The following is a 17596-nucleotide window of genomic DNA, read 5'->3' as shown; positions in this document are numbered from 1 at the left end:
CTTTTCATTTAAGATCATACATAAAAAAGGGTCAACCCCCCCCCCAAAAAGGTTTTATATAAAAAAAAACACAAACAAACCTGTATATCGTTTAGCATAACACTGAGTAAAATGAAATTTAATTGACTATTAAACCATGTAGAAATACGTATGCTACTTTAATACTATTTTTAATATTTAAATGGAATTTCTGATAGCATACTAAAAGCAAAGCTGGTCACTTTGAACTACATTTCAACAGAGGTGTCACTTCCAGGTTCAGAAAGTAAAAGTCCTCACCAGGATTTTGTTCAAACTTGCTAGATTTTCTAATTAGTGCAATCCAGGTAAAATTAGTGGAATCAACACAATCCAGGAAGCCTGAGCAAAATCCTGGTGAGAACTTTTACTTTCTGAACCTGGAATTGACACCTCTGCATTTCAACGCTTCAGTACACGATCGTAATACCTTATTCACTGTAAAAGTACAAAAATCCAGAAATAAACTGACATTAATATCATTCATGAATCTGAAACACTGAAGGAAACAGGATCGTTCTAGTCCACAGAAAACGGGACAAACAAAAATGAAAAGCTCAGGATTTCTGACTCAGGAATGTACCGTCCTCTCCCAGCAGAGGGCGCCACCCTGTCTAAAGACAAGCAACTGCATGGATCACAAAGTACTGCTGGTTGGTTAAATCTTGGTTCTATAGACTCTCCCAAACTTACAAGTTACAAGTTTGCTTTGGTACCGTCATAGTTTCAGTGCAAATGTATCCTAAATTTAAAGAATAATTTCACCCTTTACTGACAACAGTTTGGCTGCTTCTTCTTAGTTGTGTATAAGTTACTTGTGTTGCTGTTGATTTCTGTGAAAAAAAGATGGATAATGATTAGAAACCTTGCACACATCACTGAAACATCTGCTCATTCGTGCTAAATCCCAGGTATACCAAATCTCCGAGTAACCTCTCAAAAATAACAGCTGTAACATGGGGGGTTGCCAACATCTGTCCAGTTGCAACATCAGATTTGTTAGTAAACCATGTGCCACAAGTAACAATAGCATAAATATCAGTGTGACTGAATAAAGCTTTGTGTGTAACCCTCTCCCGACCTGTGGGTGTAGACCCGCTCAGTCATGGAGCTGATCCACTGAGGTTTGGATGGGTAAGGATGGACGGGTGGTACTCACTGACAACGTCCCCGATGCGTCTGGAGTTACTCTTCTCCAACTCAGCCAGCACATTGGACTCAAACGTCAGACAAGCCAGCCGGAAGAAAAACTCTCTCACGTTCTCCCCTGGAAGTGGTTCCCCATGATCAGATTATCTTAGCAAGACCCGCAACACAGTCAAAAGCAAATGAGCAAATGTCCACGTGGACAACTGAAAGACCCAAATTCAAAACTGCAGAATGTTCAGTGTGTAATTGTCTCTACAGCAAAACAACAGCAAAGCAACATTTTGAACACCAAGACATGTTGATTCAAATTTTATATCAAAACATTTCAACCCTTGAATAATTTTATCTTTAACTACTAGAAGACTGTGGAGAAAGTGAACTTTGTTTCCAGCTTTTTCCACGAATGCAGCAGAGAGTAGAAACAAGCCCACAGCGGCACACGTCTGGAGTGGGTGGAGTTTATCGCTGGTGTGTCATTGTCTGACCAGTTATTTGCTGTTATGACTATTAAATTCAGTGGTCATTAAATGTTGATTTGGATTGGCCCATTTCTTGTGTGTGTGTAATCGAGTGGTATGACATCAGTTACAGAAATGCCTTAAATTACCATGAATTGCAGAGAGAAAGACTCACCAGACAGAGCAGACACAGCCCAGAACTCGGCGTTGATGTCAGCAGCTATTCTAATAGCATCCTGTTCGATGAGACAGTACTGCGCAGGAGACTGATGGACAGGCAGAAATGGCTGATATGAAATGAGGCCTGAGGGCATCACAGCCTTCCTAGATGTGAACTGATGTGTTCCATCACACTCAAAGGGCTCAATCATGGTTTCCTGAATTCTGCATGGTTACTGGGTCTATTTTTAGTTTTTGTTGTTTTACTTAAAAGGGAAACGGACACACACACTCACACTTAAGTCTTTCTTTGTGCCAACCAGGAAGAGCTGTATACCAGCAGGGTCATTCTCCTTCATGGCATCTTCCAGCCACTGCCTGGGAAACACAACACGGCCCTTGAAATGCAACATGTCTACGTTAACATCATTCTTATTCATCTTATTAGCTTAACATTCCTGAACACTTTACATTTCTTTTCCTTTAGGTTTTAATGAATTTACTTTCTAACTTCCAAATATAATAAGTCATGAGACTTACCTGGTATGCTGAAGAGAGGCCACATCATTCAAATCAAAAACGATTATTATGGCTGAAAATCAAACAAACATGAATGTTGAGAATCAAGTCATCTTTAGTTCTATAGCACATTTAAATGACATCAAGTGCCAACCAAAGTGATGAACAATATATAAAATAACACATGCCAAAATACCTAAAATATATAAAAAATAAAACTAGGCTGTCACGTTGTGGGGGGCCCCCTGCCGGTCGCCCCCGTTTACAGCGGCAGATGTCCTGTTTTTGGTCACGTGATGTTCGTCCTTCAGGTGGGCGGGACCCGTGATCCGTCTCACCTGAGGGTCGTTTGTTCGTCTATATATGTCTTGTCTTTGTACCAGTTGACTGCTGGTTATTATTTCCTTAATCTGGAACCATGCACAGGTTTTTGGTTTGCACACTTTCTATTAAACCATCCTCTTTCCCTGAGACTTGGCGTGATCACTTCCTTTTAGTTGCTCACCCCTGCCCGTCACAGAATAACCAGCCACCTTTCGGAAGCCGCCAGTCTCCCTTACTTTCTTCTTCATTGGTGGTCATGTCTCGTGGTAAGTGTTTGTCTACGTGCTGTGTGTTTGTCGTGTATTGTCCGAGAGTGTGTTGAGTCTGTCCCCACTCGTCCCGCCGTGTTTAAATGTTGTTTGTGTAAGACCCGTACTTAACACGGCGGTGACTAGAGCTGGGGACCAGTAGACTCCGCTCTCGCCCAGCGAAACTACCGGTGCCTCACAGTGGTGAAAACGATGAGAGAGAGAGCTGGAGTGGGCGCGTCGCGCTCCGCAGAGCGCGCGCATCAGTGGGTCCTGTCCGTTTGTTTGTGTTCTGTCTTTGCGTGTTCGTTTTGTCCTAGAGTGTAGCGTGCTTTGTTTTATGTAATTCCTCTCTTGCACCCCTCTTCACTGTGTGTGGGGAGGGGCCCATTTGAGGTCCCGTGCCAGGGCATCCTAGGTGCGTGTGTGTTATATGTTGTGTCTGTGTTTTTTGTTTTGTTATTCCCCGGAGGGGCCCCCCCTAAATATGTTTTTGGGGGGGAGCTATGGGGTTCCTGAGCCACGACATGTGGCTCAGAAGGCACTGCTCCATCAGGAGACCTGACCGGTTGGGAGGGACCCCTGAGCAGGGAGGAGCCCCTGTACCCCTTTGTAGGCTGAGGATGCCTGGGGTGTAAGGACAGGGTGTCTTCTCATGCCAAGAAGGGGTCCCTTCCCCCCTGTGTAAAAGGGGGGTCAGTGGTCAGAGCAGTGCGCGTTTTGTGTTGTGTTGTCTGTGTGCGTGTGTGTGTGATGTGTTGCAGGTCGCTCCTGGTGGTGGACTGCGGCACTCCCGGACCTAGTGGGGTCTCCAGGAGGAGACCCTCTCCTTCGAGCTCGGGGTGACCAGCGTGTCCCTGATGCGCATTGCCAGGGCCCTGGTCTCTGGCGCTCCTGGGTTGGGTGGAGGAGTCCACCTTGAGATGAGGGGCCCCAGGAGGGGTTCACTCCCCAGGAGTCTGGGGTGACCCCTAGCGAAAAGGGCAGGGGTCAGCTCCGAGCAAGGAGGTAGGTTCGGGAGGTGTTTGTGGAAGCCGTGGCCGCACCCCAGTGTGGTGGCCTGCACACATCCACACCTGTGACGTGTGTTGGGCCATGTGCTCCCGGTCCGCGCACAGCGGTGGGGCTTAAGCGGCCTAAGGCTGGTTAGGGCGCGAGGGCCCTGTGACCGACCGGGGCGTGGTTATCGTCTTGTTGACGGCCCAGTCGGTCCAGGGTCCCGCCCAGGAGGCGAGCTAACCTGTCTGTCTTTTTATGTTTTCAGCTCCAGGACTGCAGGGAACGGGTCCCTGCCTGGTCTGCGTCCTGTGACGAGGAGCTTATGTGTTTTGTGTTTCAGCTCAGGACGGCAGGGAACGGGTCCCTGTCTTGTCCCCGCCCTCCCGCCCCTTTGTTGTGTTTTGTGTGCTGCCGCTGTAAGCCGCACATCCGGCCAGTTGTACCAGTTGACTGCTGGTTATTATTTCCTTAATCTGGAACCATGCACGGGTTTTTGGTTTGCACACTTTCTATTAAACCATCCTCTTTCCCTGAGACTTGGCGTGATCGCTTCCTTTTAGTTGCTCACCTCTGCCCGTCACATAGGCATAAACAGAAATTGAGAAAAATCCCTGGAAATATAACACAGAGATAGAACATGATGACTTTATGATGGTTAGAGGAATATATAAACACCACTGGTTAGAGGAATATATAAACACCACTGGTTACAGGAGCGTCTAAACACCACTGGTTACAGGAGCGTCTAAACACCACTGGTTACAGGAGCGTCTAAACACCACTGGTTAGAGGAGCGTCTAAACACCACTGGTTAGAGGAGCGTCTAAACACCACTGGTTATAGGAGTGTCTAAACACCACTGGTTAGAGGAGCGTCATGCACATTGGTTTTCAAAGGCCCCAAGTCATTGGCTAAAGCTCTTAGAGGGTCAGGATTTCCAAAGATAATAATATCTGTTTTTTCTTGGTTTAAGGAAATTCTCATCCAGCACTCAACATCCAGCACTCGACTTCCATCAAACAATCCTACAAGAGCAGTTTTTGTGTGTGTTTAGTAGAAGATATATCTGTGTCACCTGCATAGCAATGATGAGATATTATACTTTCAAAAGATAGACCCAAGAGGGAGTATATATAAAGAAAAAAGGATAGGTCCCAGAATAGATCCCTGTGGTACACCACAAGCAACAGGTGTTGAAGAGGAGGAGGAGGGTTCAATCAACTTAACTGAGAAGGCTAGATTCTCTAAATAAGCCACTTTTGCGCTACTCCTATGCCGACACCATATGTCAGGCAATCTAACAGGATGGTCGATAGTCAAATGTTGCACTTAGGTCTAAAAGAATTAAAATTGCACAACTTCCACAGCTAGAAGTAAGTCATTTAGAACCTTAAGCAAGGGACAATTCCACTATTAAGAATTATCTGAAAACGTGGGACAGTAGTGCCGAACATTTGCACCTGTTTACAATTACACCTGGTGTATTTATATCTATCTCTTCTATGACATCTGTGTGATGTATTGCCAAGGTCCTCTGAGCCTCACTGTGTGTTCTGGGTTTGTCTGCCCTCTGCTGGCTGTTTTGGATTTGCCTTGTTGTACTGGCACCTCTGCTCCTGTTTCTCTACTTTTTACCTGTTTTTAGACTCTGTTTTACTCTCTAGATGTTCCTCTGGTTTTCTGGTCGTTATCTCTTGGTTTTGACGTCTGCCTGTATTTTGACAGTGAGGTTGAACTGCTCCCATACAAGTACAGTTGTTAGTTGTTCATTGTTACCAGCAAACGCCTGTTTGACTCTGTCCTGTCTCACCCCCACAGCTCCAGTATTCTATCTGCTCCTCCCTGCAGGGAACACACCCTCAGACTGAGGATGTGAGTGCACACTGGATAAAGTGCTTATGTGGATAAAATGTGTTTAGTGGGTAAAATATTGTATTTGTTAGATATTAATGTAATTGATTAAAACTTCAACCTGAATGCAGTTAAATAGTTTGCATATAAATACATATAAATTTCCTTCTCCTTTGTTCCACTGTGCCTGTTGTGCTGTAGCCCCACACACACTGACCCTGTGCTGTAGCCCCACACACACTGACCCTGTGCTGTAGCCCCACACACACACTGACCCCGTGTTGTAGCCCCACACACACTGAACCTGTGCTGTAGCCCCACACACACTGACCCTGTGCTGTAGCCCCACACACACTGACCCTGTGCTGTAGCTCCACACACACACTGACCCTGTGCTGTAGCCCCACACACACTGACCCTGTGCTGTAGCCCCACACACACTGACCCTGTGCTGTAGCTCCACACACACACTGACCCTGTGCTGTAGCCCCACACACACTGACCCTGTGCTGTAGCCCCACACACACTGACCCTGTGCTGTAGCCCCACACACACTGACCCTGTGCTGTAGCCCCACACACACACTGACCCTGTGCTGTAGCCCCACACACACTGACCCTGTGCTGTAGCCCCACACACACACTGACCCTGTGCTGTAGCCCCACACACACTGACCCTGTGCTGTAGCCCCACACACACACTGACCCTGTGCTGTAGCCCCACACACACACACTGAGCCTGTGCTGTAGCCCCACACACACTGACCCTGTGTTGTAGCTCCACACACACACTGACCCTGTGCTGTAGCCCCACACACACTGACCCTGTGCTGTAGCCCCACACACACTGACCCTGTGCTGTAGCCCCACACACACACACTGACCCTGTGCTGTAGCCCCACACACACTGACCCTGTGTTGTAGCTCCACACACACACACTGAGCCTGTGCTGTAGCCCCACACACACTGACCCTGTGTTGTAGCTCCACACACACACTGACCCTGTGCTGTAGCCCCACACACACTGACCCTGTGCTGTAGCCCCACACACACTGACCCTGTGCTGTAGCCCCACACACACACACTGACCCTGTGCTGTAGCCCCACACACACTGACCCTGTGTTGTAGCTCCACACACACACTGACCCAGTGTTGTAGCCCCACACACACTGACCCTGTGCTGTAGCCCCACACACACACACTGACCCTGTGCTGTAGCCCCACACACACACTGACCCCGTGTTGTAGCCCCACACACACTGAACCTGTGCTGTAGCCCCACACACACTGACCCTGTGCTGTAGCCCCACACACACTGACCCTGTGCTGTAGCCCCACACACACTGACCCTGTGCTGTAGCCCCACACACACTGACCCTGTGCTGTAGCCCCACACACACTGACCCTGTGCTGTAGCCCCACACACACTGACCCTGTGCTCCTCGGTAGTACGTGGACGCGATGCACTTGAATCTCTCTTGACCTGCGGTGTCCCATCTGCAGACAGAAGAACAGATTAACATATCTGCTCCAGTAATTATGCTGGAGCTGGAAAAGATGTGAGAATGTCACACACACACGCACACACACACACACACACACACACACACACACACACACACACACACACAACCTGATACTTACAGCTGGAGGCTAAAAGGAACTCCTAGGACTTCAAACCGCTCCATCTCAAAGTCCACACCAATGGTGGCTTTGTAATTTTTGTCAAACACATCTTTACAAAATCTAACAAAAAAGAAAAAAATGTGCATAAATTAAACTGCTTTGGAAGCACTTATAGAGGAATTTAGAGGAACAGTTCAGCTCAGCAATGTTGGTAAACATTAATCAAAGATGGCTGCTCTCCTTTCAACTGCTTACCTATTAATCAGACAGCTAACCCTAACCCTTACCTATTTAATCAGACAGGTAACCCTAACCCTTACCTATTAATCAGACAGCTAACCCTAACCCTTACCTATTAATCAGACAGGTAACCCTAACCCTTACCTATTAATCAGACAGGTAACCCTAACCCTTACCTATTAATCAGACAGGTAACCCTAACCCTTACCTATTAATCAGACAGCTAACCCTAACCCTTACCTATTAATCAGACAGCTAACCCTAACCCTTACCTATTAATCAGACAGGTAACCCTAACCCTTACCTATTAATCAGACAGGTCTTCCCAACCGCCAGGTCTCCAACTACAATGATTTTGGAGATTTTAAATCTACTGGGCAAAAACAGGGTGTGAGAGAGAGAGAGAGAGAGAGAGAGAGAGAGAGAGAGAGAACCACAACATTCAAGCACTCTGCTACACCCCACTGTACCACTCACCCCACTGTACCACTCACCCTACTGTACCACTCACCCCACTGTACCACTCACCCCACTGTTCCACTCACCCCACTGTACCACTCACCCCACTGTACCACTCACCCCACTGTTCCACTCACCCCACTGTACCACTCACCCCACTGTACCACTCACCCCACTGTTCCAGTCCTCTGCTCCTGACAGGCCTTTCTCACTTTAGTGTGGAAGTCAGTCGTTGTGTTGAGTGCAGCCCCTTTATTGAAGCACTAGAGTTCAAATTAACACAGACGGTTAGTACAGAGAAGCATGAAGAAATTAGGTATATGATATTTTACACACACATACACACATACACATCACACACATCACATACACACACAATCACATACACACACAGACACCACACACACACACACACACACACACACACACACACACCCCTCCCCCCACACATAGGTTACCTCAGGAAGGTGCGTGATGACTCGGTCTTTGCGGACAGGGGGCAGCACACTCATGGCGCTGTGGATAAACACAACAGTGTGAATCACACCGAGGAATTTCGCAACAAATCACGAACCTCCTGCTCCAGAGTTCCTTTGATGCGCTACTGCCTTTCGCTTTAGTTGTTTAGTTCAAATATTAATGAAATAAATAAGACATATCTTATATAACATTACCAAACTAGCGAATGTTAAAGTACTAGTACAGCTTGGTCCATCAGAAGGACGATAACTGGATTCATTCAGCGTGGGCGACCAGGATGAAGTCCCGCTAATCTTAATCCTGTAAATGTGCAGACAAAGAATCTTCTCCTTCGTGTCCTAACAGCCTAAACTGTGTCGGGCTGGCGATGCTACACTTAAACTCATCTTGGTTTTCTTACAGCACCACTCGAGCACAGATGTAGGCTGTTTTAAGTGCCTTGCGTTTTAAGAAAAGTTTACAAGTTTTGGACACCATGTAACAATTTATAACAATGTAATAAAGTCATCAATGCAGCTGCATACGAATATCCACTTACCACAGGACACAAGTCGCTTCGCTTGATAACGTCTGATATCACTGAACACTTGTGTTTATTACTTAGTGCACAAGGAGAGACACGTTTATTTTCAGAACGCGTGTTTCACCGATGAAGGGTTTCTCGATGAGGGAAACTTTTCCAGACTCCCGTCTACGGAAGTGCCGGGTTGGCTGCTGGTGCAGATTCATCCCAGGCGTTTAAACCCAGAGTAGCGTGATGACGGCTCGTCTGCCCCCTAGCGCCGCAACCCTGAACTACACACTCATATTACTGACGGTGATACATGTCTAGTGTTAAACACATGGGTTTGTAGAATTGTATATCATTTTTTCTATAATTTCTGTAGTTTTTATTTCTAGATTATTTCTCTTTGTCTGTGATCTATAGTCTTATTTCAGATGGCTGGATGTCTTTTCCAATTATTTTTAGCTGTGATAATATCAGTCTCGGTTCAAAAGAGAGTAAAGATGGCGGGAGCGCGTGAGCTGTGGTGTTGAGAGATTCAGAATTGAAGTAAAGCACGAAAGTTCTGCAGAGAAACAGGAACAGTTCCTTCATCTTATTTATTTATTTGCGTGTAATTTTTATTAGTGACATTTAAAATGCACAAATAAATGCATTAATATCAAAATAACATTAAAGTGACAGTTCTAATTATTCTCCTGGAATGCATACAGTATGTTTGACTTGGTGATGTAACTTGTCCGTCTTTTCCTGTACATATTCCAAAACATCTGCCCACTCCTTCACTGGACAACTTCAGTGTCCGGTGTACATTGTTTGTATAGAACAATGTTTTTTATAGTGTGTAGAAATTACATTTTAAAAACTTACAGACCTTTACATGTTACATTTTGAGAGTATCATGATCAGAGCAATTCAACTGATTCTACTCCTCACTACGGTACCAGGACCAGGTGCGTTAGGACAGAACCACCAGCGTCTTTAGACCAAGGTCGCGACCAACTGTATGAGTATTAAATTAGTAAATCTAAATATTATACGTACCTAAAAAAATAATAATACACACCAATAATAATAGCTAATATTTGGTAAGGCAGGTATTGTCCAATGTTTTTAGACGTATCGTTAATTTGCCATAAAATGTAAAATATTTCCTCATTATTTTAATACTTTGTCATTTTGCTTCAATCAGATAATTTATATATATATATATTCTGTTTGCAGTTTACGTTTTCATTTCAGATTCTGAAACGCTGACCTAACGAATCTTCATGTCATGTATAAATTCTCACCTCCTACAGCAATCCGCCCTCAAGTTGTGAAGATCAGTAAAGTACCTGTGCGCCCCCTGCTGGCGCAGTTTGGTCTTGCATTTACGGCATTTGGCAGACGCCCTTATCCAGAGCGACTTACATTTTTATCTCATTTTTTTTATACAAGTGAGCAATTAAGGGTTAAGGGCCTTGCTCAGGGGCACCTCAGTCATGGCCTCAGGTCTGGGGATCGAACCCACGACCCTCCGGTCACAAGACCAGTTCCCTAACCACCAGGCCATGACTGCCCCGGCTTGCACAGGCTTCCAGTGCACTGCGCACTACATGTGCTTTTCATTTGTAAAAACATTTCCTGTTTTGTTTTAACTTTAAAAAAATAGAGTGTAAACTATTCATTAATCCCAGTTTGGATATTTCAACCAAAATGTTAAATAGTTTAAATATTTGGCAACATTTGTTTAAATGGGTCAGTGAATCATTTCAAAATGATCTATGTTGTGTTAATATTAGGCAGTTCACTTCATGGCATGACTGCACATGGTGACCGCAGAGAGAGGCAGGCAGAGCTACAACCCCCCCCCCCCCCCCCCCCCCCCCCCCCCCCCAGATCCATGAAGTGGTCCAAACTAAACTAAACATGTTCTCATGGTATGAAGAGACATTTTAGGAGCGTCTCACTGTAACCCTGCATTACACTGGTCCAGGAGTGGATGGAGATACAGCTCACAGACAACAGATTAAACATTACCAGTGTGTAAACATAAACAGTGTGCTAGGCTAAACCACACCAGCTCAACCATTACAGTACATGGAAACACAAGCACTGAATTCAGATTTATGCAAGACCTTCCATGAAAACTCAATTTTTAAGGAAGTCGGAGAAACCGTTGCTGTGCGTTCCCATCCTCTCAGTGAAGGCCTTCCTGCTGGGGAAGACGTCTGCCCTCAGCAGCCGGTAGAAGTAGACAAGGATCATAGTATTCATGAGGAACATGGTGCCCAGGAGGCAGGCGGCGTGGTCCAGCCAGGAGTAGTTACTCAGGAGGTACCAGGTGATGTAGAACTGTGTGCTCAGCCGGAAGGTGACGTATGTGAGCAGGTTGAGGAGCTTGTTGATGGTGTAGAGGGTGGTGGCGTGTGCCTGCGCAAGCTTCAGCAGTAGTCGCGTGTGCAGCGTCACGCTATTGATCTCCACTAGCAACGCAACGACAGCTCCGCCCACATACCGCTGGCTGTAGAGTGCATACAGGAAACACCACAGCACCTGTGGGGCGAGGATGAGGAACATTCACGTGAGGAAGCTGCCTTCAACGAAATAAACAACTCCTCAGGTACAAACTTCAAAACTCAATACTGCGTGTATCTGTGGGACAGTGTGGATCTGTGTTAGTCCGCAGATGAAGAGTTGTCTTCCTCAGACACTGGCAGGCAACAAGGTACCCCGGTCATGTGATGCCCCAGACCAACCTGTGTTTATAACTATTTGGATGTTTCTGATGAAGATAACAGCCCATCATTCAGGAACCTTTGTGTAGATTACACACTGCAGTCTGTGATCCACCTCTAAAGTCCTCTTGAGGATTAGAAACACTAGAGACTCTCTAGCTGCTGTAAACAGTCATGATTTTAATTTCACAGTGTGCTGCTAAATTCAACTCACCAAGAAGTGATGGAGCAAGAATTCCCATGATCCTCTGGCTTGTCCAGAAAATATAATGTCACCTGTGTCTTGTATAAAGTACCCTGAGAAAACAAGCAGGCAAGGTTCACTTGTAATTTAAGAGAGCTTGAATTTGTATCCTTGAATAGCCCAAGAGTGGTGATTCCTTAGTGGGTTTGGGTTACAGACCTGATGAGGTGCAGATGAGCAGGTATGAGACTGGGGTGGAGTGGGAGTACAAGTCCTTCAGCATCTCTGGCCAAAGACCCACACTGCACGATGATACAATGACCATAACGATATGGCACTACGAACCTAACGATATAAACCTAACGATATGAACCTAACAATATGGCATTAACGATATGACACTAACAATATGAACCTAACTATATGGCACTAACGATATGGCATTAATGATATGGCACTAACGATATGGCATTAATGATATGACACTAACGATATGAACCTAACAATTTGACCCTGATTATATGACCCTAACGATATAACACTAAGAATATATCGCTAATATAAGACCCTATCGCTATGGCCATGTGCCATATTTTTGTCAATTGTGATTTTTACACCCCAATCTAAATTTGTCCTCCGCTTTTAACCCATCTGTGCAGTCAGAACACACAAACACACACACTAGTGATTACTATGGGGCTGTGGATCACACGTGGCTTGGCGGTTAGGGAACTGGTCTTGTGACCGGAGGGTCGTGGGTTCGATTCCCAGACCTGAGGCCATGACTGAGGTGCCCTTGAGCAAGGCACCTAACCCCAACTGCTCCCCGGGCGCCGGGCTAGGGCTGCCCACCGCTCTGGGCACGTGTGATCCACAGCCCCCTAGTAATCACTAGTGTGTGTGTGTTCTAACTGCACAGATGGGTTAAAAGTGGAGGACAAATTTCGATTGGGGTGTTAAAATCACAATTGACAAAATGGCACATTTTATTCATTCATTCACTCATATTTCCTTCCAAAAGGACATTACACATACTGTAAGACATCCAATATCTCTTTCACAGTTTAAATTATTTTATTGCATTCAGCTATCATTCAGTACTGTTTATGTTTTAGATATGCTGGTGTAAAATGCTAAAGTTTTAAACATCTTTCGCCACTGGTGGAAAAATATGCCGATATATCACTATCAAAGTTTCAGATAGCTCTCCTTTATTTTACTGCAAGTGCAAGAATCTTTGCTGAGAATCCACCAAACTTTAACTTTTTAAATGTTTCTCGCAATGGCAAGAAAGGTGGAGGTGTAGCAATGTTGTTTAATGATACTTTCCAATGCAAGCAGTTGTCACTTGGTGATTTCACATCTTTTGAATATTTGAGTGCAATTTTAAAAGGGGTACAAAGAATATTACTAGTCACTGTCTACAGGCCTCCTAGGTACAATGCTAATTTTATTGATGATTTCACAGATATGTTATCTTTTATTTCTACTGGATTTGATCATTTTGTCATTGCTGGTGATTTTAACATTCATATTGACAATCCCAATGATAGTTATGCCAAAGAATTCTATGATGTACTTGAATCTTTTGAACTTTCTCAGCATGTGACTGGAAGCACGCACTGCCATGGTCACACTTTGGATGTGGTTATCTCAAAGGGTCTTAACATTTCAGCCTGTATTAAGGATGTTGCATTGTCTGATCACTACTGTGTATTTTTTGAAATGTGGATTTCAATCCATAGCAATGCCAGGCAGGTTAGGTTAAAGAAAAGACAGATAAATGACAGGACTGCTGCACTTTTTGTTACCAAAGTGTGCTCTGCACCTTGCCAACTATCAGGCTCTGTTGATACTCTGCTGGATAGTTTCAACTCAAAAACTGCCAGTATCTTGGATCAGATTGCACCAGTTAGAGTTAAAACCATGCAATGTAAGCAGAAAGCTCCATGGAGAAATGATCCTTCAGTTCAGCACCAAAAAAGAGAATGCAGAAAGGCTGAGCGCAGATGGCGTAAAACCAACCTTCACGTACATAAAGAGATTTTCAAAGATAGGCTGCGTGATTACAATATAATAATGTGTAAAGCTAGACAATCCTTCTTCTCTAGCATTATTAACAATAATGTTAACAATAGCAAAGTGCTTTTCACTATGGTTGACAGACTAACAAACCCACCTACATATATGGCCCCTGAGCTAGTTTCAATTGAGAGATGCAATGAGTTTGCAAAATTTTTTAATACTAAAATCCACAATATCAGACAAGCCATCTGTATGCCTACGTCCACCAACGAGCCGATTTTCTCTCCAAAACCACGCAAAATGTTCAACATGTCCCAGTTCAGTACTATTAATGAAGAAGGTTTAATTGATACAGTGAGTCATCTCAAATCATCCACTTGCAGCCTTGATACATTACCAACCAAGTTTTTAAAGAATGTCTTTCCTGCAATATCTGTGAACATTCTTCAAATAGTAAATTCCTCACTCATGTCAGGTGTATTTCCGAGTGCATTAAAAACTGCAGTTGTGAAGCCTCTCTTGAAAAAGAAAACTCTAGATACAAGCTTGTTGAATAATTATAGACCAATTTCTAATCTACCATTCATTGAAAAAATAATAGAAAATTGTCTTCAAGCAAATTATGCACTTTCTGTCCACAAATAGCTGTCTAGACCAATTTCAGTTTGGTTTCAGACCTAATCATAGTACTGAGACTGCACTAATTAGGGTTATCAATGACATTTGGCTAAATACAGACTCAGGAAATATGTCTGTTCTTCTACTGCTCGATCTCAGCGCTGCCTTTGACACCATTGACCACAAAATTCTCATAAATAGACTTGAAAACTGGGTTGGACTCTCAGGAACTGTCCTAAAATGGTTCAGTTCATACCTTAAAGGAAGGAACTTCTTTGTGGAAATGGAGGGTAATGTTTCTGAGACTGTGCCAGTGACCTGTGGTGTACCCCAGGGTTCAATTCTTGGGCCACTCTTATTTAATTTATATATGATTCCTCTGGGTGAAATCATGCATACTTATGGGATATCTTACCACAGCTATGCAGATGACACTCAGATCTACATGGCTCTCTGCCCAAACGACTACGGTCCCCTAGACTCACTGTGTAAATGCCTTGAGCACATAAACAAGTGGATGAAACACAACTTTCTGCAGTTAAATAAAGATAAAACGGAGATTATTTTATTTGGGAACAGCAATGAAAGACACAGACTAGCTGCCTATCTAGATTCGAGAGGCCTAAAATCTAAAGAACTAGTACGTAACCTTGGTGTACTAATGGACTCTGATCTCACCTTTAGTAGTCATGTCAAAGCCGTCACCAAATCAGCTTTCTATCACCTCAAAAACATCAACAAAATCAGAGATTGTATGGCTAAAGCAGACCTGGAGAAACTCATCCACGCCTTTGCTTCTAGTAGGATTGATTACTGTAATGGGCTCCTAACTGGACTCCCAAAAAAGACAATTAAACAGCTTCAGCTGATTCAAAATGCAGCTGCCAGAGTTCTCACTAGGAGTAAAAGAAGGGAGCACATCACTCCCATCCTTAAATCCTTACACTGGATACCCGTATGTTACAGGATAGACTTTAAGGTACTATTACTGGTCTATAAATGTCTTAATGGTGTAGGACCAGTATATTTATTGGATGTGCTCCAACAATATGAGCCGAGCAGAACTCTCAGATCATTAGGAACTGGTCAGTTAGTGCAGCCTAAGGTAAAAACTAAACATGGAGAGGCGGCGTTTAGCTACTACGCCGCTCAGAAATGGAACCGGTTGTCAGAGAGCATTAGAAGAGCCCCAACACTAGATACCTTTAAATCCAGACTGAAAACCTTCATGTTTGAGCAGGCCTTCAGCTCAGTTTAATTACCTTTACTCTGTAACGGCACTTTTATCTTCATTAATTTAACTTCCTTTAAATCTACTGTTTTAATCATGCTTCCTATTTTAGATTTTATTGTGTTTGTTTCTTTTTTTTATGTTTAAGTCTAACATTTTATTTTTACTGTTCTTATCTTTGCTCCCCCCCTTTAGATCTTATTTACTTTTTATTATTTTATTTACTGTACTTTTTTACATTCTATGTTATTTTATTATATATTTTTCTTTATATATGTGATTAATTTCTTAAATCTATTGTTACATTTTTCTGTGTTTTCTTTTCATTTGTAAAGCACTTTGAATGACCATTGTGTATGAAAGGTGCTATATAAATAAACTTGCCTTGCCTTGCCTTGCAATCTTATGGGTGTTGCGTTTGCAAGTCTGTATTTGTTAACTCCTCATAGACAAAATATAATAATAACAGACCCAGACCCATCCTGCTTCATTCCAAACCTGAAACCCCCAGAAGTCCTCATGCATGAGAGTGGCCGTGGTCTCACCCACCAGGTGGCGGCCCAGGGCCCGGTCAGCAGCGAGTGGGCCAGAGACACACACAGGTTCCTCCACTTCCAGGCGCGACGCGGGTCACACTCCAGCACTTTGGGCAGCGGTACAAGGGCGTGTAGCAGGTGGCCGACGGCCCTGAAGGCGAGCGAGAACGCTGCCACGGAGAAGCCAGGGTGTCTGTGCAGAGGTAGCCACGTTCCTTCCATCTCCTCTCTCTCCACGCTCCCTCCTCCACGCTCTCTCTTCACGCTCCCTCCTCCACGCTCTCTCTCTCTTCACGCTCCCTCTCCACGCTCCCTCTCCACGCTCTCTTTCTACGCTCTCTCTCTCCACGCTCTCCCTCTCTACGCTCCCTCTGTCTGATCCTCGTGTCCAGGTCCTAATCCCACCCTGCTATTATTCTGTGGTTGGTTTGCCTACTCCAGGGGGTGGAGCCCTCCGTTCCACTGCAGTTGTGTCTCCGCCCTCAGCTGCATCCCCAGGTGATGGGAGTGTCTCTCTCTGAGCTGGGCCTTCACAATACCAGCACTTCTCCCTTCTTCACTGATGCACAGGGAGAGGAAGAGGAAGAGGAAGAGGAGAGGCAGGAGGGAGGAGCAACACCACGTTATATAACACAGATGGTAATGAGAAGGTCTGACTGAGAGGTCAACACCACAAAGCCATGAAACCACCAGACAACATGGCCAATTGTTTTCACCAAACAATGTGTTGTGTGTTGTACATCCTGCATCACGAGACTCTTCTCACTCTCTCAGTTCTTCAGTTATTTGCTCCTGGTGGAGACAGAGCGCAGTTGACACTCGCTCACGTTTTGTCATGTTAATAGTATTCTAACACCCACTTATTAAAGAGAGAGACAATGTGTGTGTGTGCATCTGTGTGCGTGTGCGTGTGTCGGTGAGTGTGAGGGTGTGTATGTGTGTGTGTGAATTTGTGTGAGTGCGTGTGTGCACGTGTGTGTGAGTGTGTATGAGTGTGTGCGTATGTGTGTGTGCGTGTGTAAGTGTGTGTGTGTTTGTGTGTGTGTGTGTGTTAGCCTTTATTTATTTCTTCTTTGTTCTTTCTCTACACATCTGGTCATGCAAGGGAGGGGTGTTGGTAGAGGGGTGTTGGTAGAGGGGTGTTGGTAGAGGGGTGTTGGTAGAGGGGTCAATCAATCAATCAATCAAATTTTATTTATATAGCGCTTTTTACAACAGTTGTTGTCACAAAGCAGCTTTACAAGTG

The 17596-nt window shown here is 44.6% G+C and overlaps 2 protein-coding genes across 4 annotated transcripts; both read right to left on the bottom strand.

Annotated features, from left to right (window-relative positions):
- Positions 1 to 39: 39 nt before the first annotated feature.
- On the bottom strand, positions 40 to 9275 carry LOC143499418 (ras-related protein Rab-34-like). 2 transcript variants are annotated; one of them, XM_076994056.1, is made up of 11 exons: positions 9070 to 9275; positions 8510 to 8567; positions 8223 to 8314; positions 7897 to 7962; positions 7371 to 7472; positions 7159 to 7223; positions 2325 to 2376; positions 2081 to 2162; positions 1801 to 1891; positions 1178 to 1285; positions 40 to 851 (listed from the first exon to the last, which is right to left on the bottom strand). In XM_076994056.1, the coding sequence occupies exons 2-11, from the start codon at positions 8561 to 8563 to the stop codon at positions 787 to 789; spliced, it is 777 nt and encodes a 258-aa protein (XP_076850171.1). In that variant the 5' UTR covers positions 8564 to 8567; positions 9070 to 9275; the 3' UTR covers positions 40 to 786. The 2 variants fall into 2 exon arrangements, with proteins under 2 accessions (XP_076850171.1, XP_076850172.1); XM_076994057.1 differs by lacking the exon at positions 7897 to 7962 and having other exon boundaries at positions 41 to 851.
- Positions 9276 to 10918: 1643 nt separating this feature from the next.
- LOC143499432 (TLC domain-containing protein 1-like) lies at positions 10919 to 16955 on the bottom strand. 2 transcript variants are annotated; one of them, XM_076994072.1, is made up of 4 exons: positions 16313 to 16955; positions 12160 to 12242; positions 11971 to 12053; positions 10919 to 11574 (listed from the first exon to the last, which is right to left on the bottom strand). In XM_076994072.1, the coding sequence occupies exons 1-4, from the start codon at positions 16570 to 16572 to the stop codon at positions 11170 to 11172; spliced, it is 831 nt and encodes a 276-aa protein (XP_076850187.1). In that variant the 5' UTR covers positions 16573 to 16955; the 3' UTR covers positions 10919 to 11169. The 2 variants fall into 2 exon arrangements, with proteins under 2 accessions (XP_076850187.1, XP_076850188.1); XM_076994073.1 differs by having other exon boundaries at positions 16364 to 16950.
- Between the last annotated feature and the right edge of the window lie 641 nt (positions 16956 to 17596).

The sequence above is a fragment of the Brachyhypopomus gauderio genome, unplaced genomic scaffold (genome assembly GCF_052324685.1).
Source record: "Brachyhypopomus gauderio isolate BG-103 unplaced genomic scaffold, BGAUD_0.2 sc133, whole genome shotgun sequence".
NCBI classification, from domain to species: domain Eukaryota; kingdom Metazoa; phylum Chordata; class Actinopteri; order Gymnotiformes; family Hypopomidae; genus Brachyhypopomus; species Brachyhypopomus gauderio.
This window is presented reverse-complemented; position numbering and strand designations above follow the sequence as displayed.